The sequence below is a fragment of the Clarias gariepinus genome, chromosome 28 (genome assembly GCF_024256425.1).
Source record: "Clarias gariepinus isolate MV-2021 ecotype Netherlands chromosome 28, CGAR_prim_01v2, whole genome shotgun sequence".
Taxonomy (NCBI): Eukaryota; Metazoa; Chordata; class Actinopteri; order Siluriformes; family Clariidae; genus Clarias; species Clarias gariepinus.
The window spans coordinates 20,173,983-20,201,405 of NC_071127.1; the positions used below are offsets into that span (position 1 = coordinate 20,173,983).

Sequence of the window (27,423 nt, forward strand, 5' to 3'; positions counted from 1 at the left end):
CATGCCGTTGCCCCAGTCCCCTGTGCCCAGGTGTACATTAGTTCGGGTAAATGAAGTCGTGCTGTATTCCCAGCCTGCTCCCTCCCTCTTCGTTGTACTCGACATTCCCTGCACGCCCATTGGACAGTGAGGTTCAGGTTTGCCCAGCTGTTCGGTGTTTCCCCGCCACCCGATTGGACCGGACCCTCTGTCCGTACAGTGCTCTCTGATAGGTACCTCCGCCTCCTCTAAAGCTCCTCGTGTTCCTATTGGCTACTGTAAGCGAGCGCGGGCGCTGATTGGCTGTGGCAGGGAGTTGTCAAGGCTTTGGACTTCATTCACCATTTTGCGTCTGTAGTGGAGCCCGAGCGATACGCGGCTGCAGCGACTCTCCTCCTCCTCCTCCTCCTCCGTTTGGAGTGCGGAAGAAAAAGCGGTTTATTTTTATTACTGGTATTATGCGTTTGAACTCGCGCGAGGATCCGGTCTGTGGGTTTGATGTGTATTTATTTGATCGAGACTGTTACAGATCAAAGGGTGAGTTTAAGGCTTTTGCGATCTTCCTCCTGCAGCACTGCGGAGCCTCTTCTCTCTCGCTGTGTGTGTAGAGTTTGGGTGTTTTCTGGTACAGTTGTGCTTTTCGGAAATGATGGCAGTGAAGCCTCGAGCTCACACAGAGCTGCACACTCACACTAAAACTTTTTTTCTCTCTCTCTCTCTCTCTCTCTCTCGGATTCTATTCGAGCTTGTTACTGTGTAGCGATTCGGCTCGAGGGAAACTTGCGCAGTGGAGCTACAATGTAGCCATTAATAATGATTACTAGGAATAATAACTTCTCTAGCCCCGTGTTACAATGTATCAACCCGCCCTTCTGTCTGTTTGATGTCTGGCGCTTGTCTGAGAGGAAACGTATCTGTTGCTAGAATACTGCGCAGAGTGCTTTAAGCTTCGCACTATTAACCTGCAACCTTTATTTTAACACGTTCACATGATTCCTGTGCGTTTAGATGGCCTGAATCGGACCGCATGACGTCACACGGCGGTGTTTTATGTCGCCTTTGTCAGTATTTCGAGGCGTAAAAATGCACTGCGGCCTTGTGTTGTGGACAGGCCTGCGTCACTCCACTACACTACTCTGTGTGTGTGTGTGTGAGTGTGTGTGTGTAAGTGAGATAGATAGGAGGTTGTACGCGCACCACAGCCACAACCAGCGCTCGACAGTACACACCAGAACACGGAATTAAAAACTGTTTTATCTCAGGAAAGCTGATGAGGTTTTTGTGTGTGTAGATTTTAATACGACCTGCTGATTGATCCTCTTCCTGGATAACTTTGTTTTAAGATTATTATTTTATTATAAATTTTTTTTACTGATAGTGACACCTACCTTTTTGCAAACTGGTATTAAAGTGCAAAGTAACATTGTGAACATTGTGGTTTTGGAGTAATGCGACCCACGGACATTATTACATTGTCGTACATGATTTGTAACACAGCATATCTTTCGCCTTTCACTGTAAACCTTTACATTATTTATGATAGTTTCTAGCACCAAACTGAGCAGCACAATTCTATAGGAGTTAAATATTAATTAATTTTAGAATTGTGAGTTTAAGAAATGCGTTAAGGTCACTTGGGTCAACAACAAGAGAATGAGATATAGGAACAGAGAAATAGAGAGAGAGAGAGAGAGAGAGAGAAATACCAGTAGACAAGGAATTCCCCCGCCTCCTCTGTTCCAGCCAAGAAACAAAAACCAGTGTGTGACTTGTCCAGGCAAGCACTTTTCTTGGTGTTGAGCTCAGCTTTGTTTTGGCATGTAGTAAGCTACTAAATTACATTATAATTACACATTATAAAATGAACACAATAAAACATTTATTTAAATGAATGACAATAACTATGACCAACAATTATTGCCAGTTTTAATCAAATATCAATTTATTTATTTGTATTCTGTGTCCCACTGCAGGCCTGAATTTCCAAAAACACAATGCAGCAGCAAGAATAAGAAAAAGCGAAAGGGGCGGAATGAAAGAGGGAAACAGAGTGCCAGATATTGATAGCCTGGGATATATATAAGGAAACTTAAGGATTAAACAATCTTGCACAAGCTTGAGTAAAAATGAAGCCTATAAAAAAACAAGGCAGACGGTCACCTCCATCCACACGAGGCAAAGGGACTAAAAAAAGGGGGCTGACTGGTGCGAGCCCAGAAGAGGAGAACAGAGACACGGAAGAAAAACCCAGGCTGTCACCCTCCTCTCCTAAGAGACTGATATCGTCAAATTCAGACTCATCACAGGATGAGCTTATTAAACCCATCAGGACCCCAGACACAGAGGGAAAAATACTGGATGTATCAGTTGATTATGAGAAGGCTAAGGAGCATTCTCGGAACTTCAAGTCAGGCGGAACTCAGAGTGACAGCAACAGCCCTAATCCGTCCTCCAGCCGCAAGACAGCCACCTTTAAGGCCCGCGTGCCAAAGAAAAAATATACCTCTGAGCACTATGCTGGAAACCATGGCAATGATGGAAATTCCAGTACGCCCCCACAGAGTAACAGCAGCACACCTCAGAATTCCTCCAGTGCTAGTCAGGGCAGCACCCCTGGAGCAGAATCCACAGATCTAGTCAGTCAGAGCAACCAGGTACCTGTGGTCAGCACCTCAGGGGTCATACAGAACAGCATGACAACACAATCAAACAGAGTGGGAGATGAGAATAGCGAGAGAGAAAAGACAAACACATCTAGTCCTCAACGCTGCTCCTCCACGGACACGGCCAGTGAGCACTCGGCTGACCTTGACGTGACGACACAGCAACCTGAATCACAGTCCAATGTTCAAGCTGGCGGGTCTCAAGCTCATGTTAGTCCTGAGCCTCCACAGGAAAACCTACCAGTTGGGCTGTCACAAACGCTCGCTAAGGGTTTAAAGAACCAGAGGGTCCTTGCCAGAGTGAGCACAAGAAGAGGGGACAGGTGGCCACCCGATAGAGGACGAGAGTCATCAGGAGTTTTTCTTGCTGGTGTTGTACGAGAAGTCAGTGGAGAGCATGGAATTGTGGAGGTGCAGTTTCACGGAGAGGAAACGATATACAAATACCCATTCCGAGTGTCTTCTGATATGGTAGATGTGATATTGGATGCACCCCCTCCAGGGCATGCGTCTGTACCCATAGGAACACGTGTCTGTGTGCCCTTTGGTGGTGGCAGTGAAAGCAGCGAGGGGGCACAACAGTGGTACAGAGAAGGCCTGATTACCCAGGTGGACCCTCACCCTGCTGTTTCCTTCCCTTATCGTGTCCAGCTTGAAAAGGATCCAGCAGATGAAAATGATAAAATTGGACCAGAGGAGGACTGGAGGGCCAAAACTGCTCAAGCAGTGTGGGTCTCACGGCAGAGTCTCCGCCTTCTGGTTCCACCTTGGGACCTGGAGCTGCCTCAAACCACTGACCAAGTAAAGAATGGTCGCAGTGGGGCAGAAAGAGAGAGGATGTGGGAGAATAAAGGAGAGATGGAAGTTGAATCAGAACTGTGTCGTTTTAGCATGGTGCATGGTGTCACAGGGCCAGTCTTAGTCACAGGACTGTTACACCCTGAAACTCCTTCATTACCACTTTCCTCATCCTCAATTAGCACTGCCATCACTTCTGTTCTCAGCATAGCGCCAGATAGAGCTTGGGACTGCAGCCGACAAAAAGAGCTGGAGAAAGAGAGGGAGTTGCAAAGGCAATCTGAAAAAGAACGGGAAAGAGAAAGGATTTCTTTACAAGCACCAGCCCCAGAAGAAGACATGGAAGTTAGCCATTTTAGCATGGCTCCACTCAGGGAGGGTAGCCTCACTTTAGCCATGGGCACCAAACCTTCAGTGGTGCCCTCCCAACATCGACCCATTCTTTCCAAGCCTGACTACCTCAGCCCTCATCTGTCAGTGGTGAGAGGCATAGGCACACCATTAGCACCCCACTTATCCCTTGGCCCCTCCTCTGTACTTTTGGGAATGGATGCAACCGCGGGGGCCACAGTCATCTCTTCTACCCCACAGCTGCCTCCACTGCCTCCTTCCTCTTCTCGCAGCTCCCTGGAGAAAACATCCACATCTAGCTCCCATGGTACATCAGGTGGAGGTTCTAGCTCGTCTTCTTCATCACGTTCCCGTACACCTCTGACAGCTGCACAGCAAAAGTATAAGAAGGGGGATGTGGTATGTACTCCCACAGGAATCAGAAAAAAATTTAATGGAAAGCAGTGGCGGCGACTGTGTTCTCGTGAGGGCTGTTCTAAAGAGTCCCAGCGTCGTGGCTACTGCTCCCGTCATTTGTCTATGCGTACTAAAGAAATGGAGGCAGGAGGGGGTTTGTGCAGAGACCGAAGTGGTGCCAGCAGTACAGGCACCCTTACACCTGATCTCCGCTTAGGAGGTCGTACCAGCAGTGAGATTGATTGGGATGAGACATCCCATGACAGTAGCGAAGCCAGCAGTCGTGGAGGAGACTCACGTCCTCGTCTAATTTTGCCTTCCCTTCTACCGCAAGAGCTGCCACGTGATTTGTCACGCTTTGATTTTGATGAGTGCGAGGCAGCAAACATGTTAGTTTCTTTGGGCAGCTCACGCTCAGGCACTCCCTCGTTCTCTCCTGTGTCTAATCAATCACCATTCTCCCCTGCCCCATCTCCTTCACCATCTCCACTTTTTGGGTTTCGCCCAGCCAATTTTAGCCCCATCACTGCACCGACATCTCTCACACCTCGCCGTCCACGCCATCTTAGTGGTACCAAGCTGGGTACCCCTAGTGCAGAGCGGGATCGGCACTTATCTGGAATCATGCCCACATTTCAGACCAATCTGACCTTTACTGTGCCTGTGAGTCCCAGCAAGCGTAAGTTGGATGCACCACCACCTCCACTTCCCATTGCACCTGATTATACTAAGTCTGATCCCCAACTAAGTGACTTGCCACTGGTTCTTAATCCTGCAGCCTTTAGAACTGTATCACCTCAAAGCCAGTCGAACACACCTTCTTCTCTTTCTTTTCCTCGACCAAGGAGCACAACCAGTCGTCCCTCATCTTCTGCCGCGTCCACTCCTCCACCTATGTTGGTCTCTCCAACACCCCCCTCACCCCTACCCCAGGACCCCAGCTCACGCCGTATTGTTCCCCTACGGGATTCACCTGTAATCGTCCGCAATCCTGATGTGCCATTGGCAAAATTCAGTGACGGTCCTTTAGGCAGAAGAACAGGATCCCACTCCAGAGAGCAAAGTCAACCACCTCATCTTGCTGTGGGTCTCCAGGCTCCTATTCCTATTAACAGAGCTGCCACAAATGGTACAGTACTGCTCCGGAACTCTGCCCCCACCTTGGTGCTGGTAACCTCCGCTCCATCACTTACTACTGTGGCAGCCGGTCATCAAACCTATTCAACCCACAGCCCCAGCTGTGTTTCTTCCTCCAATATAGCCACTGGTTCCACCAGTTCAGGCTCTGGAGGGGGAGAGCAAGACAGAAAGCCAGGTGAACATTTAGATGTACCAGGGCTTTTACCACAACCTGTGGCCTGCCATCCGAGTCCCACTGCCCTACTGCCTCTCATTCTACCAGCAGAGTCTCCCCATCCTGCCCCTCGCAAAGACATCATAATGGGACGACCTGGCACAGGTATGACTGTAGAATATTATGTGAATTCATTGGGGGTGGTGTGGAGTGGGGGGGTTGCTGTGTAGTTGTAAGCCCTGTCCTCTTCTGATAGCATTTTAAATGTAGCAAACCTTGGAAAAGCTTTGTTCTGCATATAATTTTGTTGGTCTCATCAGTGTTTGCACATACCTGTCTATTCCTGATTCTGAAAAGAAAATCTGAAAATGTAATTTTTCTGATGAAAATAGCTCTACTAGTTTTGGTTATGTGTGTATGGCAGCAGGTAGTTTGGAAACTACAATTGCCGCATCTAGGTGTATTAGAACATCATGGCATGCATTACATTTAAACATACACATATCAGAGGAAAACATCTATTTGACAATTTGACAAATCTATTTGCTAGTGACATTTATTTGGATTATATTATGTTTCTAGAACTGCCTAAATTGACATATCGTTTATAGCTCCACAATTTAACACTGGAGAATTCTAGTATGACTTGTCACCCAGCAATATACCAAAAGGGTGTCCACAAAGAAAACTGAACTGATTTGTGCTGGTGTTCTGAGCTTATTTACTAAGGATCCTTGGTTCCTAGCCCACGTTCCACAATCCTCACTTTTTGGCAAGGTAAATGGAATGTTTTGAGTTTGTAAATATGTCATAAACATATCAGTGTATATTCAACATAGCTAACATTTGAAATGTATATTGGTGATGTCACCCTGGGCAAGATTAGACAATACACAAATCAAATGATACAGAAATAGTTCAAACATTGCCACATGTCTGATAACTAATAAATCTAAAATACTCAGAGATGTCATAAACCTGTCTGGGAAAAGACACAAGTGTATTTTTCCTTTTAGCACACTAAGAGGAAGGGCTAGAGAGGATCATGGTTGGAGATTTGTAGAAGGTGCTGGCATACTGGACTTACAGATTCTCTAAAGCTACATTTAGGGGTCATTTCGATGCCAGGAAACGTTCTGGAAAAAAAGTGAAATACCTTTTCTTTCATCTAACCACAAATGAACCTTTCTTCAACGGTCCTGGGATTCTTGTTGAGGCTAATTTCTATTGTTTTTAATTAAGTGCACAAGATGCCTGCCGTACACATCATGCAGTAGTTAGGAGTGTCACTCATGGACATCATCAGAAATGAAATGGACGTGTTCGTACAATGCAGTACAAACCTAAACCATGTGAAAAGGCATCTACAACAGTTTTCCTATTACAGTTAGTGTTTGAAGTTTAATAATTTATTTATCAATGGCGCTTGCATCACTTAATTGTGCATTTAGGGATATTTGTCCAGCTTAAACCAGTCTTTAAGAGACCAGTGGTTTATCAAAACATTCACCAAAATCCACACATAAATGGGTAAACAGCAAAGAATCGACTTCAGTCTCCTGAGCTGCTTATATAGCTTATGAAACTCTGCAAATTCATTTCATTCTGATTCTGACATGTCTAACATATCCATATGAAACACTATAATTTCTGATTTTCTGTCTTTAATTAGTCTGGACTAATGTGGAGCCTCGCTCAGTGCAAGTGTTCCCCTGGCATTCATTGGTTCCTTTCCTGGAGACCAGCCAATCGAATTCATCCAACAATCCTACAGATGGACAAACACAGAGCAAAGGTAAGTAGTTTTTTTCCATCATACTATCTGAACTTAGAACTTTAACAAATTGAATTTCAGGGTTTGCGATCTAAGATCTTCAACTGAATTTCGAAACTGTAAAGTTATATTTTAGTGTTAATTACCTTTTTTTCTGTATAGATTCATTTCGAGAATAACATCCTGCTATCATGTAGGCAAAAGCCGTCAAACACAGAACCCCTCTCTTCTCCCCTCACACACTCTGCAGCACAGTAGGCGGCAGCAATGCTAGAAATAAAAGCGTGGAAGCAAGATAGTCCTAGCCAAGATGTATGGTGTGATTGTTTTCCGTCATTTAACAGATCAAAATTGCAGTAATGCAACAAGCCTCTAGACGGCTCGTGTGTTACAGCATTTTCCTCATTATCTGCACACCTTCAGTGTAAATCAGTGGAAAGGGAACACCACAGGCCTCCAGCGCGCTAACCGGCATTACACACAGACGAGCATTTCAGTGGCTTTTCCAAGGTTTCTGCCAGTGAATTCATTCTGATTCTAAATGGAAGGTTGTTCGAATGTCTGTAGACAACCTTCATTTATATGCATGATATATGCAATGTAATGTTACCATGACAACGGGAAGCATGGAAGTCCAGTCAGCATGATTAGCTTTTTAATCATGCTGCTTGCTCTCTCACTCCCTCACTCCCTCTCTCTCTCTCTCTCTCACTCTCTCTCTCACTCTCACTCTTGTTCTCTCTCTTTCAACAAAATGTCGTCCAGTCATGATTATTAAATTGACAGCAAAAAGCGAGTGGCCTTCATTTCTCAATCATTTCTGTAAATGCTATTGTCGCATTCACACATGTACATGAGTTCCAGCCACTTAGAACATGTAATGAAGGTTCATGCGACGCAAAAATTCACCCAGAGTTGAAAGTGTAAAATGTGGACAAAACAGCGAGAGAAAGGTTATTAGTAGTGATGGGTTGTTCTTTTAGCGGCCTGTGGTCCTAGCAGAGGTATTTCTGTCTTGTCAGGAGTAAACATAGGGACAGTACATGGTGTTTCCCCTAAAAAAGTTCTCAGCAAGAGGTTGATGGAGGTTTTGTGCACATGCGCTAAAACCTTTGGATGATTTATTTCTCACACAAGCCTTTTGCTTGGTAATTTCCATGCTGATATAGAAGGGCCACACCCTTTATTCAATAACTGTATATAAATTTCAGCAGCACTTTAAATATAACATGACAGTTACTGACAGGAGACTTTTTTGTGTTATAGTAACTTACAGACATAAAATAACAGTTGACTTATGTATAATATAAACCAAGCAAATGTACCTAGAACAAAATGTGTTTGCTGCTTATAATTAATTTAGGCCATTATTTATTCAAGACATCTGACTGACTTTTATTTTGACATGTGCACAACGATATTACAAGTAAATTAAATATCAATTCACACAGTATTACACATCTGTAGGATATGGCAGCCATTTGCACCGCTTGCTACTGAGAATAAGGGGATCAGCACGGTACCTAATCAGAGCTATCTGATCTTATGGCAGAGCTGTATTCATTTAGGCGGCACCGTGGCTTAGTGATTAGCACTGTTACCTTGCACCTACAGGGTTGAGGGTTTGATTAGATTGATCTATGGTATGAGAGAAATCAAGCAACCAAGCAATCAGGCACAACCCTGATCAGCAACAATTCCTGTAGTAGCTCATTCACCACTTTAACCAGTACCATCTTAAGACTAGCTGAAGAATGATCATTTTACAATCCTGACCTGGGTTCTGCATTTATTTACAATATAAGGATGATTTCTGCTGAGGAGGCATCGTCCAGCGGCTTGAACCATAAGAATGTGAAGAATTACAATTCGGATTAAGTCCAATTCTGGTTTATTAGTGTAGTGCTAGATGATGTTACAAAACAGGACAGAGCATTACACTGGTTTGATGAACACATCCGTTTCCACTGTGATAATGATCAGTATGCTGCGGTGAGATTGAGTAGAGCTGTGTTTGACTGCTTTTGGCTTCTTTTTTCACTTTATTTTCATTTGTTGAACAGTACATCCTTCTGTGTGAAATTCAGCTTCAGATTTCAGATTGCTTTTTATCAACCCGTGGATTTCAAGTTTTCCATGAATTTTCTAATGGTGTAATATTTCAGCATTTGATCTGAAAGATAACTTCTTACTACATCTATTGAAAACTTTTTAAAGTAACGATATGACAAAGGTTTCAGTCGGTGTTTTGTGCCACCTTATAGAGCCCCAATGTGGAGTAGCTCTCATGACTGATGACCAGTCAGGTGCTGAGAGAGCATCGCCCTCCTGCCCACCGCCCTCCATAGGTGATCCCCCAGCAGAGAGCGGAGGAGGAGGAGATAGCGAGACGGAGAGCGATGCTGATGATCTGTAAATATTCGTGTGTTACATATTCACATTTCAGGCTTGTCTATAACATTGTGAATTTTATCAGTTTAAGTGAAGTTCTGAAAGTACCCTTTTTTTTAATTGGTTAAGCTTTTACTCTGGTGGAGCCCAAGATTCTTCCCCATTAACGGGTCCAGGAAAGAGACGGACCCAATCGCTCAGCGCTTTGCCCAAAGACAACGACAAGAAGGTGGTTAACACTATATGTTCAGATTTTTTTCATGATGTACCGGACTGAAAATGTGTCAGAGCTCAGTATAAGATGGCAATATTCATATTCTGTTTTTTCTTTCGATCCATTCCCACAGAGAGAGAAGGACCACATACGCCGGCCAATGAACGCATTCATGATCTTCAGCAAGCGCCACCGCGCTTTGGTGCACCAGAGGCACCCAAACCAGGACAACCGCACAGTCAGTAAGATCCTGGGTGAGTGGTGGTACGCTCTAGGTGCTAAGGAGAAGCAGAAGTACCACGACCTCGCCTTCCAGGTTTGTGCCTTTTATAATTTGTTTGTCTTTCAGGTATTTGTTCTGTATATTTATCAAGCTTTTGTTTCAGGTGAAGGAGGCTCATTTTAGGGCTCACCCTGACTGGAAGTGGTGCAATAAAGACAGGAGGAAGTCTTTGTCAGAGGGCAGGGGCACTCCAGGGGCTAAAGAAAACCGAGAACGAAGTGCCGCTGAAAGCACAGGTCTGTAGATGGAAAGGTTTTGGCTTGTACGCACCGCTGAGTTGAAATGATGTGACTGGAGCAATTGTACCCAATTTTATATTCTACAATTTCCAGAGAGCCAGGCAGTTTCTCAGAGGGGTGAGCACAAGGGAGCAGGGCCTAGCTGGGTGTCACCAGAGTCTGAGCACTGGGGAGGGCCAGTGGAAAGTCAGCTGACACGACCTCGATCTTTGTCCCAGAGTGCAGTGCCTAGCCCGGAGAGAAGAGAGGGAGAAAAGGATCTGGCAAAGGTATGGACAGAAACAGTCATGATATCAATCTAACCTTAGCATGCTGCCTGTAGTAGTGCCAATCTTATTTCTTTTTCTTACTCTTTCTCTCTGTTTGCCAGAATGGAGTAAGTTTATTTCAGCCTGGCCCTCCTTCTGCCTCCCATCGTGATACTAGCGAGGACGTAACTAGTGATGAAGAGCCAATGGTCATCTGTGAGGAAGAAGGAGATGATGATGTCATAGGTATGTAATGCTTGAATACCTACTGGTCTGGTGTGTGACGCAATAACATTCAAGACCTGTGCAATTTAATGGTTTAAGCAATTAAATGATCATTTGTTGGTGGATTCATCAAATTAGATTAATAATTTCTCCAATTAGTTAAATAAACTTATCATTAAATTGCTTTTACAGTGGAACCTTGGATTATGAGCAGAATTTGTTCCGGAAATGGGCTCATATTTCAAAACACTCATAAACCAAATAGAATTTTCCCATAAGAAATAATAGAAACTCAAATTATTCGTTTCACAGCCGAAAAACATAAACTCATAAAATAATAACACAAAATATAAAATATGTGTGTGTGTGTGTGTGTGTGTATGTGTGTGTGTGAATTTAAAATAATCTCCCCCCTCCCCTTTCTCATCTTATACAGTTACTCTTCCTCCACTCTTTTCACACACACGCGCACACAACGGAAACACTGTTTTATCAGAAAAATAAACAAGAAATCTCTCTTATGACACTTGATTGATTGACACACTAACAAAATCACTGCTGTAAAGTTAAAATAAAACAAATTAACCTGCACTTTACCTTTAAAAAGAATTGCGACAGAGCAGTGTTTCTATGTAGAGCAGAGAGAGAGAGTGTGTGTGTTTGTGTGTGTGTGTGTGTGTGTGGCACGGTGTCCAATGACGCACGCGCACACTGACACAAAGAGCAGACTAAAACAGAGAGAGAACATGGATCTTTAACCTCTCTAATAAGACTTTTGCTTTGCACGCGTACAGTACACACACACATACAGACACAAAATAAAATATGTTTCACACACACACGTGGTCACAGTGTTATAGTAAACAGTACACACGTGCACAGATGTTGATTATACTAGTAAGAGCGCACTAAGACCCAGCAGGAGAGACGATTACCCACAATTCCACAGCGCAAGAGAGAAAAAAAACTTTGGCTCAGTCGTGATCACGTGACGCTCGGCATCAAAACAAGAAGCGCATGCGTGATACATGATACTCGGTAATCGTAAACCTTAGAAAATGCTTATTTTCAAAAGGCTTGACCAAATAAATACGTTTTCTGCTTAGACGTAAGCAGAGTCCCAACTGCTAATTGGAAGGCTATCCCTGAACTTTTGGGAATTATGTGATGTACCAACAAATAGCCTGAACTAGGGCTGCAACAACGACTCAGTAACACTATATGTGTTATATACAGTGTTGGGTGTAACACATTACAAAGTAACGCATTAGAGTACTCAGATTACTTTTTTGATGTATCGAGTAATCCTACTCGTTATGTCAACCATTTAAGTACCCAGTTATTTAGTTACTTTTTCAAAAATGTAATCCGTTATTCAGACAGTTTATGTAGTCCAGGAGCCAGACAGCAGTCATTCCCAATCTATTAGCTTATGTGTGTGTGTGTGTGTGTGTGTGTGTGTGTGTGTGTTTGTGTGTAAAAGTCATCCTACAAGCCCCGCCCCCGTTAAACGAATGCCCCTCCCCCCACTGTTATACCCCTACCTCACCTATCCGGTTTGACTATGTGAGGACCGACCTGTGAAAAGGTGGAAACCTAATCATCGCGCCAAAACTTGCAGTGAATCATGATGAACCGTACTTACGGCCACTGTGTAGGTGAGATAGGGGTATTAGTAGGTGAGATGGGGGTATTAGTAGTTAACAGATTATGGGCCGAACTTCACTGAGTGATGATGGTAGAATAATTATAAAGGTCTTGACTAAAACAACATGCATGAGGAATCATGCTGTAATGTAACTGATTACTTTTTAATGACAATAATTTTACAGTGTAATTAGTTACTTCAAAAAGTAACATCCCCCAACACTGGTTGCATATATGTATTGTTGCACCCCTATGATGCTGTATGCTTACACTTTATGCCTAGTGTAATTTCTTTATACCTATATCTATCACCTGGCCAGTATATAGTGTAAATCCCCTTGAGCCACCAAAACGGCTCTGAGGCGTTGAGGTCTGGCCTCCACGAGACCTTTAAAGATGTGTATGGTCCCTGGCACTAAGCCATCAGTAGCAGATTTAAGTCTTGTAAGTTGTGAATGAGATTTGTTTTTTGTCAGCACATCCCACAGGCCTTCAATTAACTTGAGACCTGCAGAATTTGGAGGCCAAATTAACATCTCTAACTCCTCAAATCATTCCTGAACACTGTGCAGTGTTTCACATTGCTTTACCTTCCTGCTGAAAGAGGTCACTGCCATCAGGGAACACTTTCTTCCCTTGGGCTCTTTCCCTGAATCACTCCATACAGACTATGGTGCACTTGGTGTTCTGGTGCCTTTCCATCATGGCCAACGTTAACTTTTTTTCGTGATCTGTTCTGCCTTTGGTCCCCGCAGGCATGGTGAGCCTTGGGTTCCCATGATCCATGTTATTCAGTTCACCTGGCGGTGGTGTTTTATGGATGATCTATATATGGTGGTATTGAAATTGATTTTTCCCTGCTTGTTGATTTATTGTTTTAAAATAATGACAGTGATGCAATCATCCAGACCCAATAGCCCGTATATCATTTGAGAGTGTCATATCATTAGCCAGTTATGTAGTTGGTAACTGCTTGCTGGTGTTGTGCCCGATTCTGACTTCTTTATCCGTTCACTGCTTGCTATCTCTTGCTGTATTTTCTGTTGAATTTCATAAAACAGACCACCTGAGACTGGGGGAAGTAGACAGGGCTTCCAGTTGCTTCCAGTTGTCCCGAGATTGTCCTGTGTGTGTTTTCGGCGGAATGCTCTCCATGATGCAATGGCCTGTTGTGATATTATTGTTTGCTACCGGATGTTTAAAATATCCTTCGAGACCAATAAAGAATCAATCAATCAATCAATCAATCAATCTATCTATCTATCTATCTATCTATCTATCTATCTATCTATCTATCTATCTCTCTATCTATCTATCTCTCTCTCTATCTATCTATAACTCAGGGTTGCCAGGTTGACCAAATCCCTCAAAAGTAATTCTGAAAACCAACATTTTCTGCTAGAAACAATGACTTCAGTCAACCATGATTGGAAATATTTGCAGGAACTTGAATGTGTTTGTTTGTGCTTTCACTTTTTCCTGTGACCAGTGAGAGTGAGAGAATGTGTGTGTGCGTGTTCGGATGTATATGTTTGTGGTGTGTGAGTATGTGATGCAGTATGTATGGCGTTTAACTCAGCTTGAAACTCATTAAACTAAACGAAATTAGCTTGGCTGAGATTGCAAGTTCATGTGCACACACATATACACACCCACAAACACTGTACCCTAGTTGCAGTGCTTTTGCTTATTTCTATACCCACTGATCTACCCTGCCCTTTATTTTGTGGTGTTTTTGATCACCATAGATGGCTTTTGTTCAGCTTTACTTGTAAAGTCTTTAGCAGATCATCGCAGAGTTCGTGCTGGACACAGCTTTACCATCAGGAATTGCTCTTTAAGAGTATTTAGATGAGCAGTAATCTAAACATTACAGTGCTTATAAACAGGTCGATTGTTTCCCCTACTCGCACTAGACACACTTTTAACCACATGATGATTAAATAAGTAGCCCAGCGGTCTTTTCTTCTTTTAAGCATGCATGTTGGTCTTCTCCGTTGTTAAGAATCTTGTGATGTTTAGTCTCCTGTATTTGTTTCTGTCTAACCTACAGGTGATTCATTTCAAGAGGGATCAATTGACCTAAATTGCAAAGAGAGAGTGACAGACAGCGATGATGAGAATGATCCCGCAGATGAAACTGATGGCAAAGTACATTTTTACACAACATTCACTTTTAGTTTTGTATGTAGCTTTTAAACATTTAGAGAACACAGGCGTATAAGCAAATTCTTCTACACAGAGGCTTTTCTATTGCAGTTCATGATAAGCAGCTTGCATCATTTTCCCAAACTCCATAGGAAGTCACATGAATACTGATAGAGCGTAAACAGAAATATGTCTTAATATCCTCTCATTTTTGTTATTTTGTTCTCTTTCACTTCCCTTTTTCCAGCAAGTTGTTCGTCCTCTTTTGCACGCATCTCCTGGAGGCAAATCTGCAAAAAAAGATACAGAAGGCAAGGGACAGGGTGCAGACAGTAAGATAAAGCAGGAGACAGAGCCTGGAGAGCTGTGTGAAGGAATAAAAGAAGGAAAGGGAGAAGGCGGAGGTCTGGGAGATGGAGGAGCAGGCCAGGTCTCTAATTGTTTTAGCCTAAACGGCGCTCTGTCATCTGACGCAAAAGGATTACGGGCGCTAGGGACAGTCCAAGCGGCACACACGGTGATGACAAACGTGGTGCGACCTGTAACCAGTACCCCCATTGCAATAGCCAGCAAGCCTGCTGAAGGCTGCACGCCTCTTGGGACTTCAGGCCCTGATGGGAAGCCCAAGTTTCTGATTGGTGGGGGAGGACCAGGAGGAAGTGGGGCTATTCCAGGGGGTGGGTACTTTTCTGCCTCCTCTCCCAAACCTGTTGGGCAAGGAGGTCTAGTTGCAGGTTTAGTGCTTGGAGGAGCATTCCCAAACCCACCTACTGTTCAACTCATAACCCCACCCCAACCCCTGCCCAGCCCCACCACTAGTAACGGAATTCCTACCAACAGCGCTGTGCCCCTCCCTCTACTTCAGCCTCAGTTCCTTCCAGCAGCCTCGCTCACGCCCCCTAGCAACGGCAAACAAGTCACCCAGGTGCAGTACATCCTTCCAACTTTACCAGCCACAGCTACCCTAAACAGCCCCTCTCCGCAGCAGACGCACCAGTCACCCGGCGTTCTTGCCCTGCCCACCGCCCTGCCGGCGCACTTATCATTGTCAAACGGATTGCATGCAGGGGCTGGGCCAGGGATCAGATACGCCTCAGTGCCAGCAGTGGGAGGGGTCAGCCCAGGAGGAAGAGGTGAGAAGGAGGGATCGATTTAGCATTCCCTAACATCAGTACATTTATTACATTGTTTTTTAGATTTAGATTAGCTTTACTTTTATTTCATTAGCATAAACTGCAAGCCATATTGACTCCGAGGGAAAAAAAAGGCTAGAATACCTCTTATCTGAACAGGCTAAAAAACTATTTTCTAAATTTTCCTCCACTTTCTTTTCTCTCTCTTTGTCTCTCTTTCCCTTCTTTCTGCTGAAGCACGCTCTCCAGTCTTACAAAACAAAATGCTGGTTCCCATGACAACAGTAAGGCCTGGATCAACACCTCCACAGCCCATTTCCCTTGTGGCCCAGCCTCTTCCTGTTCAAAATGGCATGCAACCTGGAAGTAAGGTGGGTCAGGCAACACAGCGAGCACACAAATTCTTATTATTGGGATAACAAGCATAAATGAAGCAATTTTTCCCCCAGCTCATCCAGATTGCCCCGATGCCGGTGGTCCAAACAAATGTCCAGCCTGCACGAACCGTGAACCCTGCTGCCTCGTTCCCGGTCTCCATGGCAACAGCAACTGTCATGGCCTCAGGTGTCACGTCTCCTCAGACAGTGCTATTGACTCCATCTGCTACCAGGTAAATCCACCATCTCGGTTAAGTCCTAATGGTTTGTAAGTGTGTAATGTAGAAATATTACTCTTGTTGCTATTTTTGTTGTAATTTGACAAATTTCACCCAAGCGACATTAAAAAACACACAAAAAAAAAAACATAGTAAATCTGCATAAAGACGAGGTAGCAAAATTAGTTTGGGCGTTAAGAGTAAAATGATTTTATACAGACAGAACCATTATTTGATGACTAGAGTGGTGCTCTTATGGCAAGAGTCCCAGAGAAAAGGTCAGAGGTCGTGAACCAGGCGGCCATCAGTGTGCAGAATTCACTTTGCTTTTGGAAAGAAAAGTGAAGTTGATGATCAGACACACTTCGGCAGGGTCTGTAGTTTATTCCTCAGGGCGGGAGAGGAAATCTGCCACCTCTGTCTGCCCCCCAGTTTGTGGAACCCCCTGACCCCTGACCCTGAATTGCTGAAGTACCAGATATTATATCTGTCATGATCTTTTGGGCAAGTTGGAGTTCCTCCATTATCTCTCAGCACTTCATAGCACTGGTATTTCAGATCATACTACAAATAGTTATGATGGTGATTGCAGTGAAATAATAAATCAAATATGCTGTTGTATTATGATTATTATTATTTTTTCGCTGATGTTTATGGAAGATCAAAAACTTTGGTAAAAAACGTGAGTTTTGTGCTTTTTTCTGTATGATTTATATCTTTACTTTTTTAAGAATTTAAGCTGGTGGTTTGGGCTTAATTTTTTAAGTTTTTTTTAATTCATGGCTAGGTGGCAATATCACCCTCAAAATGTTTATTGCAGTCTCCTAAGTGCAATAGAACAATCTCAACCTCGACGCAAAATGACCCCTGGTCAAGTTATTATTGAATGTTTAGTATTCGTGCCGAACAAATTCTGACTCCTAAGTCGCACATTTTTGGTCTGATTAGAAAAGCAGACATGGTATACCAACATGTTTGAAAAACTAAACTACTTGGGTACAAATGATATCAATTGAAAACAACGAGTCCCCTCAAAAATAGTCCCGAAGTCCAAAAAAATCGTCCTGAACTTCATAGACGATAATGGGGTTCTTAAAATGGACTCACACTGGTTCAGCAAACCAACTACTACTGAATCTCTTTCCAAGGTGCATGGCCAGGATTCATCAAACTGTTTGGGTGCTGTGTAGCGATGCCTGAGACCTGATAAAAGACAGGTTTTGTCATTGGAATCCATTTAGTTTCCATCCTGGCTGATTTTTTGCCAAAAAATAAAATGCTTTTTGACCACTTTGGAAAAATTGCCGTCCAGCACACTGTCCTGTTTAAAGATCTTCTCTCAAATGATCCAGGAACTAAACCAAGAAACCCTTGTCTGTGAGGTTGCTGTGCAGGGGGAAGGGAGGCTCCGCCCCTCTGACAGTATGTTGTTGTTAGCCCTTTTGGATGCTCCTGGCAAGTGGTCGCCACAGCGGCGACAACAAGTTCTGTGCCAGATGCCCTTCCTGTCGCAGCCCTCCTGTTTTATCTGGGCTTGGGACCTGCACTGCATGCAGTGGCTGGGTAGTGTGGGCTTGTGGTGACGCACTGACCGCGAGGCCTTAGCCGCCAGAGTACTGATACGTCACAGTTTCTCCAAGAGTTATATTTAGATCCTTTTGTATTTTTTTTTATATTATATTAAAATTTGCTTCTTTTAGGATTACATATGTTCAATCCACCACTGGTGTCGCTACACCTTTGCCCTTGGGGTCCACATCAGCAGTCTCGACACCTCCACGAGCAGCACCCCCTCACACACAAGCATTTTTGCCCCCTGGCATGGCCACACTGGGCTTCACTGCCATCGCACCCGCTGGTTCCGCACTGATGCCTCCTATAGTGGCAGGTGAGTGAAACAGACAGTCTAATGACGTAGACGTGTGTCAATGTTAAACCTAAACTAAAAGTAGTTATATTTACTCTATGGCATGTAAAAAATAATATCAAATACAAAATATCATCACAGTTTTGTTCTGTTCAGTTTAATGAATTTCATATTTTGAGCTGTATAAGGATAAAGTGTATTACTGTTCAATCATTTGCAACACACTTATGGGAAAAAAAATGAAAAAATCGACAGAAGTAGGAATGTGAATCTTCTCACCCTCCATGTGTCTCCCAGGCCAGCCTCCTCTCCTGGCTCAGGGTCCATCCCCCAGCTGCTTGCCCCAGTCCTCGGCATCGGAGTCCAGTCGACAGCTAGTGACCGCTCTTTACCCCGGCCCAAGTGTCACCCTGGCGACAGGAGTGGTTTCCATGACAACCACTTCCCAAAATGAGACTAGTCCCCTGTCGGTTCTGACATCCCCCCCATCGCCTCATGCGAAGACGTCTACAGCGTCGAGCACGCACTTGTCCTCGCAGACTTTCATAGACTCATCGTCACAAGGCACTTCGAAGATGGAAAGTCTTAAGAGGCCAGAGGCGGATCCTCCCAGAGAAACAGTGCTGTCAAACACATCAGGTCAGGTGGAAGAACTAGGACAGCTTGCTAGTCCAAACCCACACCTGCATTCAGGTAAACATTAGGTACATTCACACACACTGGTGTACCTCTGACACCATCTGATAAAAGATATGTGGGTAATTCTACAGTATATGACAGACTTAAGGCTGAGTCACTGTTCGCTTCATGACTCACCATGTGACTGTAAGGGGAAGAACCAGGAACAGCTGCAGCGCCACAGCTGGATTGATACCGTCTGCTTGTCAAAGCCTCACCTCACAAAGTAGAAGTACCGAAGCAGCCTTAGGGGACTCAACATATTAAGCTGTACAAGTGTATTAAGTGTATTATTACATGAATTATTACTGTTTACTGAACCCCTGGGAGCCCCTCCCCTTTATTACCTTCTCACATCGTTAGTATTAGCCAAACCTACATGAACCTACATAAAAATCGTATCAGTCAGTACCTTAGCCTTAATCAACTGAAACAACTTTTGTTGGCTAAACCTGTGGTTTCTGCATCAATGAGAGTTTACCAATAAGTAGTAAATTCTTACAGTTACTGATTGAATAAAATGACTTTATCCATATTTCTAACATCTGTAAATAATGATTCATGGTGTAATTTGATCGTTCATGGTATAATTATAATCACGTTGGTTCCCTGGTTATATTTCCATCTTTATAGGAAGTAGAGCAGGATCTCCCAAACCGCCCCTGAGCCCTCCGAAGATCAAAGCTCAAGCTGAGCATCATCTGTCAAGGCCAGAAGAGGAAGGGAAGGAGGCGAGCAGGACAGAGTTGGACTGTGAGAGAGACGATGGAGGAATGGCATCTACATGGATCGAGAAAGCAGCACTAGAGAGAGGAGCAGACGAAACCCCCAAAAGCCCATTAATTAATAACACGGAGGAGCACGGCAGAGAGGCAAGCAGCACATCCCAGTAACCAAACTCCAGTTTAAAACAAGATGTTTGTTAAAACCAAGTCAATATTGGTTAGGATTTGTCTCATACCATATATAACACTTTGGTGTCTACCTGTATCCCTCAGGCTGGACAAAAAGATGTGTGTGGTTTGGACCTGCCTCCTCCACCAACACAAACCGACACTCCAACACCCAGGAAGAACAAAACCCGGCCCCCGCCACTCAAAAGCACCACCGGCTCAGTGGACAAGTGAGTGGCAGAGCAAAAGAATCATCCCTGTTCCGTTATTTACCACCACTGGTTATCACTCAACAAGTCAAAAGAGCATCTTCATCTCGAAAGAGTTATTTAACATATGGTGTAAATGGTGTTTGGAATAGATATTAATATTTTAATTTGTCTTTAATATGCATTCACTTTGGCATTGTTCCAACAATCTTACATAGCATTTAATCTGTTCAGAGTCAAACCGCTCCATAAAGTCTTCTCCTGGGGTCCTGATAGCTCTGATTTGTCCCCCCACCACACTCATTCAGGGCGTGGTTCTCACCACATTTCATCTGTGAATTTGGGGGTTCAGCTCTCTCCTTTATAACGGCTCGGACAGTTCTTAACCCAGTTCCAGTCATTTCAGCCATACCTCCCTAGTTGTTGTCTTTGCTTGATGCAGGACTGGTTTTTCACTGTGTACTGAACTGTATATGGTGTAATAATAAAAAGCCTATTTATCTTGACTACTTGGCAATACTTTGACTTTTTGAGTCTTCTAAGGGATATATCTTCTAACAAGGCTGTTTAGGGAAAGCTACCGTAAGCTCCTCACTATATAATCAAAGGCTTTTATGTACAGGATTTACTTATTGAAATAAATGCTGTCAAACATGCAGGTAAAATGCAGGTGTACATAATTACAATGCGATTGTGGCTTTGAAGCAGAAACATTCTGAATCCTTTCTGTCTAAAGAGTGATGTCAGACACGTATTTCGAGGAGCGACTGGCTGAGCTGCCAGAGTTTAAGCCAGACGATGCGTTGCCCTCCCCTAGCCTGCAAAATCTGGCCACGTCTCCCCGGGCGATACTCGGCAGCTACCGCAAGAAGAGGAATTCCACAGGTGCGTCTGTATGTTTGTGTATGTTTTTTTAAATATTTTTGTGCCATTAAATTAAAAAAGATGTCTTAGTGATAAAAGATGTCCCACGTGTCCCGGCTGAAATTTCTACACTCTCATTACTCTCACTATTTCTTTCTTTCTCTCTCAGACATGGACTCTGTTGATGACCCCAGCTCCCCACGGAGGAAGAGCCGGCGCTTATCTAGCTGTAGCTCAGAACCCAACACACCCAAGAGTGCTGCCAAGTGTGAGGGAGAGATATTCACCTTCGATCGAACTGGTGCGCTCATAACACACGCCCCTTTTGACAAAAACACATTTCACTTTTCATTCCAACTGTATTTCCTGCTCATAACCTTGCATGGGAATGAGCCATGTGTGGATCTTTTAGCAGATCTACATAAAGCTCAGTTAGTTTGCATCTGGAGATCTTTACTAATCCTTCCATCTCCTCAGGAGAGACTGCTGACATTTTAGGCGAGCTGGACCGCGTACCGTACTCTCTACGCCGCACGCTGGATCAGCGCCGGGCCCTCGTCATGCAGCTGTTTCAGGAGCAAGGCTCCTTCTTCCCATCAGGTATCGCATCCCAGCTGATTCCTGCCTGATGCTGTCAGTAACTTCATTTTAGTGTAGAAAGCAATAGAATCACGAACTAATGCGATTACTGTAATGAAGTAAGTAAGGGTTTAACCAGGATGTGTGAGACCTGTAGTGCCTGCTGTTTGAGGTTCGCTTCACTATAGCACTCGTGGGCAGATGCCAGGTTGAAACGCTGGGTGTGGTGCATGTCAGACCTCCATACAAAACATTTCAGAAATAAAATGGATGTCGGCCTTGAGTGGGATTCATTAAGTCACCCAATTGCAAAATATGTCAACCGGTATAGAGTCCTGCACATACACAGAAAAAACGTTAGGAGAAGTAAAGAAAAGACAAAAGAGAGACAGATGACTCTGATTTCTTGGATTTCTGCATAAAATGTGATCTGATCTTCATCTAAGTCAAGATATTGTCAAATGTAATGTGCCTAAAATAATAATACAGAAAATGTATGATCTTTCATGTAGGTTTCTTCTACTTGGTTCATGTCTTTATTGAACTCATTCAGCGTTCCAGTAGTGGAAAAAGTGAGAACCCCGGAAATTAATAACTGGCGGCTATTACAGCGCCCTTGTGGTGTCCTGCCATGGACACTCTACTTGGTCATACTGTAGACCAACAGACACAGATGTTAGCCAGTTCTGATGATGCCTTTAAATCTTTGCCAGGTTGTTTCTTTACCTCATTGATGAGTCTTCATTCTGCTCTTGGGGTCATTTTGACTGGGCGCCCAGTTTTTGGTAGAGTAGCCACATTGCCAAAGGTTCTCCACTTGCCTAACTGTAGACTGAATTCTCTGAAATCACTTTGTACCTCTTTCCAGCTTTATGTAAATCAACAAAAGTCATGGCTAACATCAGTGTTTTCTTTTTGTCTGGAGCAAACTCAAAAAGTTTAAGTGGTTTTTACCCAGTTAGAGTAGCTCTAGTCCTCACCTCCAAACTCCTTTTCCTAACAAGACTCCTGGTACTGTATGCTAAGACCTGGCTCCAGTTAGCTTTTTTGAGGTCATTAACTCAAGGATTCACATACTTTTTACACAAGACCTATAAGGTTTTTATGGTTGTTCTCAATAAAGACATGAAGAAACAGATATTATTTTGCGTTTTTATTTTGGCCACATTTTATTAGTCAATACTCTTGACTTAGATGACGATCAGATTACATTTTATGACAAATTAATGCTGAAAACTATGAGTTCACACACTTTTTTGCCAGTGGATCCCATGGGAATTCTTCTTATTATCCAATTCTGCCTTCTGGGTCTTGGATAGAATTTGGTTTATATAAGATACAAAAATGCTGATGCCTCTAACGGGGCACAAACCTACTCTCTGGATTATAGGCTGAGCCCAAGGTTGAGCCAGAATTATGCTCTGAGTCAAGTCTGCGCTGTATGTGATGTGCTCCCACCAACTTCATGTTATGGAGACACAGTGATTATGATCGGTCCACTGGTCCGATGCTTCGTCTCCTGCGCGTAGTCTCCTCCGACATCGTCTCTCACTTCTGTAATTTCAGCAAAAGTTCCGTAGCGCCAACCACAACAAAATCTGCTCACTTGCCATCGTTTGTGGAGACTCGGCACAGTCTCACAGAAACCCCACCACCAACTAGTGGTTCAGCGATGTAACTGCAGAGGGACGCAGACACACCAGCGCACATGTATAAATGCTCACAACCCTGCAGTTAGGACAGCAGTGTAGAGGGCATGCAAAGGCATAAATCAAGCTTGAGAAGAATTAGCCAGATTCCATTTAGATTAGATGAGAAAGTTTATGTGCAGTAGTAATGCAGTGTATTTTCTGTGACAGGTCATTTTTCTCAGTAATTAGTGCCAACAGAAGTCTGAAAACAAGAAACATATTATAATGCATATTCTTTTATACTCATCCTCTGCATATTCTCCCCCTCTTCTTTCTTTTCTTATCTTCATCTTAGCCCAGGCCACAGTTGCTTTCCAGGCCCGCTACTCTGATACTTTCCCCTCTAAAGTGTGTTTGCAGCTGAAGATTCGTGAGGTGAGGCAGAAGATCATGCAGACCGCCACGCCCGGTGGTTCGGAGATCCTGGGGATGGGAGGAGCTTTCGGCAGCTTCGAGTCTGCATGCGCACCGGGACCGTCCAATCCTTTAACCGCTGACGACGGTACGGCCGACTTGGACGATAAGGGCTGCGAGTGGGAGAAGATCAAGTCGGGCATGGATGAATCGCAGGACCTTAGATGAAAACCAAGACGTGAGCACGTGGCGCAGTAGGCAGAGTGAAGCGAGTCCACTGACATTATACAGCACTTGCATGGTTTTTATTGAATTTATAACCAAGTGTGTGAATTTTGTTCCGCTTGTTTTCACGTCATTACCTTTCCCGTCAGTGGACGCTACCTGTGTCAGGGTGACCATTTACACAGACTGACCAACACAAACATATATATGTATATATATATATATATATATATATATATATATATATATATATTATGCAAGTACACAAAGTTAACTTTCATAACAGGCACAAGCACCTTTTCAGCGAAGCGCCCGGCAGCACGACAGAGGAGTCGTTCCGTCACTTGCTTTCGATTCGGAGCCCCTTCCTGCGGCACCTGAGACAGCGTTTCTGCACAAACTTACTTTGCCTGGCATAAAGAATAAACTGTTTAGAGGAAATTTGTGGTAAACGAGCGCGCTTGCACTTTGATTTGTGAGAGGCGGAGACGGAAGCGTGTGGCTAGAGAGGAAGAGGTGTCTCCACGCCATGGGACGCCTCCATTTTGTGGAGAAAACAGGCTCAGAAGCGAAACTTCCAAAAGCAACAAACTGAAGACTTTCTTACTTGCATCTGAGCAGAAAGCAAACGCTATAGTGACTGCCAAAACCGCACAACAACGAGGAAACCAACATCACACCGCGCACACAACCCGACGGAGCGAACGGTGTGCGTCCTCTCCAGTGGAAAATCATTAGCAAGATCAATGGAAAAAACCCAACAACACACACTCTCTTTCACGCAACGAGTCCATGCTTCGTCCATGCATTTGTAGTTGTTGTGTCGTATTGGTGGTATCTATACACCCCCTCCCCCCCTCCGCTTTATTATCCCAAGCTCTTCTTCTCAGGCCTCTGTCTCTGGCCTTTTCTCGGCTCAACCTCTCACTGTATATAACCATGACGGCTCAGGGGCTTAAGGCTCTTCGCTTCCCCCTCTCCCCCCTTCCTTTTTTTTAATGTTTTTATCAGACGTTTGCACAATACGTGGTCCTCGACCACACTAAATCAGGAAAGTGTTTGTTTTTCGACATGTGTAAAAAAAGAAACTAACCAACAACTGCATTTCTCTTGTGAAATTTCTCTGCTTTTTATTTTTCGTCCTCCCGTAGCATATAGCTTTCCTTAAAAAATACCCTTTTTTAGAAAAAAAAAATCTTATTTCTTGCTTCTTTTTCTTCTTCTCAAACTGTTACCTACCTTGTATGGAAAGTGCCCCCGAGGGGCTGGTCCAGAACCTGTAATCGTGGGTGTTACTTAAACAGGATTATGCAAAGGGACAGACCTGAGACCAGCGCTAAGGCGGCATTCCTCAGGATCTCCCCCTTTCCTTTAGCTGCCACATCTTTCACTGGTGCAATAGGACTGTGTGGACGGGAAGTTTCTTTTAGATTTTAGATGAGTGACCAGTTTTTGTGCCATAGATTCTTACTGTTTATAAGGATAAAGGTGTTACAGTATGATTATATATACATTAAAAATCTATATATTAGTAATAATAACATTAATATTTGAGTGTGAGGAAAGTAATCCAAATAAACTGTCCAAACATTGGGCCTCATTTATCAAACTAGAAACATACAGTAAATTGCTCCTGGAATCGTTCATGCAACTCAGCGGCTGCACAAATCTGATGAACATTTTGCAAACCCCAGTTAATAGCATCAGTTATAGACATACATCGATCATCCGTAACATTAAGACTGACTACAAGTTATACCGCGGTGAACTGGGGACAGGATCATCGGCAGCTGAGGCTCACCCATGCCTGGTCTAAAAAAAAAGTTAATACCTGCTGCATATTAGATGAAAGGCACCGGAACACCCAGTGCACCACAGCCCACCGCACACAGGGGTGACCCGCGACCCAGTGCACACAGGGGTGACCCGCGACCCAGTGCACACAGGGGTGACCCGCGACCCAGTGCACCACAGCCCACCGCACACAGGGGTGACCCGCGACCCAGTGCACCACAGCCCACCGCACACAGGGGTGACCCGTGACCCAGCCTCCAAACTTCACAGATCCCAAACCGATCCAGCACGCACAGGATGCCCAGGACAAAAGAGTCCGATCCCAGGAGGCCCCACCCCACAACCCGCAGCACCCAAACGATCCACTGCCAACGTCCTGCTGAGAGACACCGTCCCCCCAGAGGACCTGCGGAGCCATAACGGGAGGTGGCACAAGGGGAACCTACACAATACTGGGCCTAATGTTTTGTGTTGTAATGGCACAGCTGATCGGTGTACTGAAGTTGGGAAATTTAATCAGGGAAATAGAGACAAATACATAAGAGCCGTCATTATCATGCCAGCTAAACGTTAATCTTTTTGCTCCCGACATTGCGAAACGGCCTCTACCCATCTTTAAGCTTTGTCTTTCATGGATGTCACAAAACATTAAGGATAACTGAGGCCCAGTGGGTGTACCGACACTTTGATACTTCCCAGTCTTCACTTATATACACTTAATTAAAATAGTTTAATAGTTAAAACACTTTATTAGGAACACCTACATTTGCTCTTTCATGCAATTGTGGGTCAAGCAGCCAATCACGTGGCAGCGGCATGATGCATAAACTCATCCACACACACGGGTCGGGAGGTTCACCTGAAGGTCTTGCTCTGTATCTACGAGATGGGCTGAGTGTACGCTTGCATGACTGATCAGGTGTCCCTAATAAAGTGTTCCCAGGTATTTATAGTGTGTGTGTGTGTGTGTGTGTGTGCGTGTGTGTGTGCGCGCGTGAGTGTACTATAAGAATGCTCTGTAATATGCACCTTGGCAGATCAGACTTGCCCCTAAATGCAATCCGTACTGGACGACTGTTATGCCTGCGAGCTTATTATTAATGTCGAGGTGAGAGGATGCCCAAGTATACGAAAGATGCATTTTGGCACTTAACTCGTTCATTCCCCAGCATCAGAGAAATGCTTGCACACACACATACACACACATGCACACCTGGACATGTACGTGTGTTCACTGTTTGATTGTGTATCCAATTAATTGTCATTATCTGACTCTGAAGAAGGAATTTTTGGATGAGAATGATGAGCGCGAGCTCTTGAGCAGGCATGTTGATCATGTGCAATATTTCTAAACAAAAGAATATGGAAAATATTAAAGACTTAACACAGAGTTTGTTGTCTTGTCTTTTATTGGGTGAAACTTTGAATTGTCTTCACTGAAATACTTTTGAATAATGACTAAGCGATGGACGTAAGGCATGTGTCCTTGCAGGGGTACATTTGGGCAAAAAAGACATTTCAGAGTTTTCGCAATTTCTCAGGGTTTTCAGAATTTAAGTATAAATTGTTGCAAGGTACCAAATAGTTTCAGCACTGTGGCTACCCTATCTGTGTCCCCTGCCTGATTTGGTGCATGCGTGCACATTTTTCTGCTTACGAGACTCTATATATTCTAATCAAATTTAATTACACAAGAAAAAGACTGAAGAGCACGGGCTCGGAGTGCACAACTGGAAATAAGATTCCATGTTACATAAGGGCTGGACGTGATGACCTTAACGTAATCAACAGAAAATATTTATCACCCGGATTTGATGGTCCACTGTGGTAACCCCTCGACTACAGAAGAAAAAGTTATTTATCACCCAACACCACCAGGGGGCAGAAAAGA

General features: G+C 44.0%; 2 protein-coding genes across 3 annotated transcripts in view; one reads left to right on the forward strand and one right to left on the reverse strand.

The window, feature by feature from the left end:
- Positions 1 to 27,423, reverse strand: part of LOC128516134 (histone H3-like) — a 575,451-nt gene that overhangs the window by 309,968 nt on the left and 238,060 nt on the right. The gene's annotated exons all lie outside the window — the stretch shown is intronic.
- On the forward strand, positions 343 to 26,922 carry cica (capicua transcriptional repressor a). Of its 2 annotated transcripts, none has more exons than XM_053490412.1 (21): positions 343 to 516; positions 1,953 to 5,646; positions 7,154 to 7,276; positions 9,520 to 9,667; positions 9,776 to 9,875; positions 9,994 to 10,176; positions 10,247 to 10,379; positions 10,476 to 10,651; positions 10,753 to 10,876; positions 14,556 to 14,653; positions 14,898 to 15,783; positions 16,021 to 16,154; positions 16,233 to 16,393; positions 18,079 to 18,266; positions 18,543 to 18,938; positions 19,557 to 19,795; positions 19,922 to 20,046; positions 20,762 to 20,910; positions 21,059 to 21,190; positions 21,367 to 21,489; positions 23,455 to 26,922. In XM_053490412.1, the coding sequence occupies exons 2-21, from the start codon at positions 2,106 to 2,108 to the stop codon at positions 23,739 to 23,741; spliced, it is 7,446 nt and encodes a 2,481-aa protein (XP_053346387.1). In that variant the 5' UTR covers positions 343 to 516; positions 1,953 to 2,105; the 3' UTR covers positions 23,742 to 26,922. The 2 variants fall into 2 exon arrangements, with proteins under 2 accessions (XP_053346387.1, XP_053346388.1); XM_053490413.1 differs by having other exon boundaries at positions 18,543 to 18,884.

Coding starts and splice junctions, on each gene's coding strand:
- cica (XM_053490412.1), top strand. CDS start 2,106: ATGAAGCCTATAAAAAAACAAGGCAGACGGTCACCTCCATCCACACGA. Junction 10,380..10,475: donor AAGTGCCGCTGAAAGCACAG/GTCTGTAGATGG, acceptor TACAATTTCCAG/AGAGCCAGGCAGTTTCTCAG. Junction 14,654..14,897: donor CAGATGAAACTGATGGCAAA/GTACATTTTTAC, acceptor CCCTTTTTCCAG/CAAGTTGTTCGTCCTCTTTT.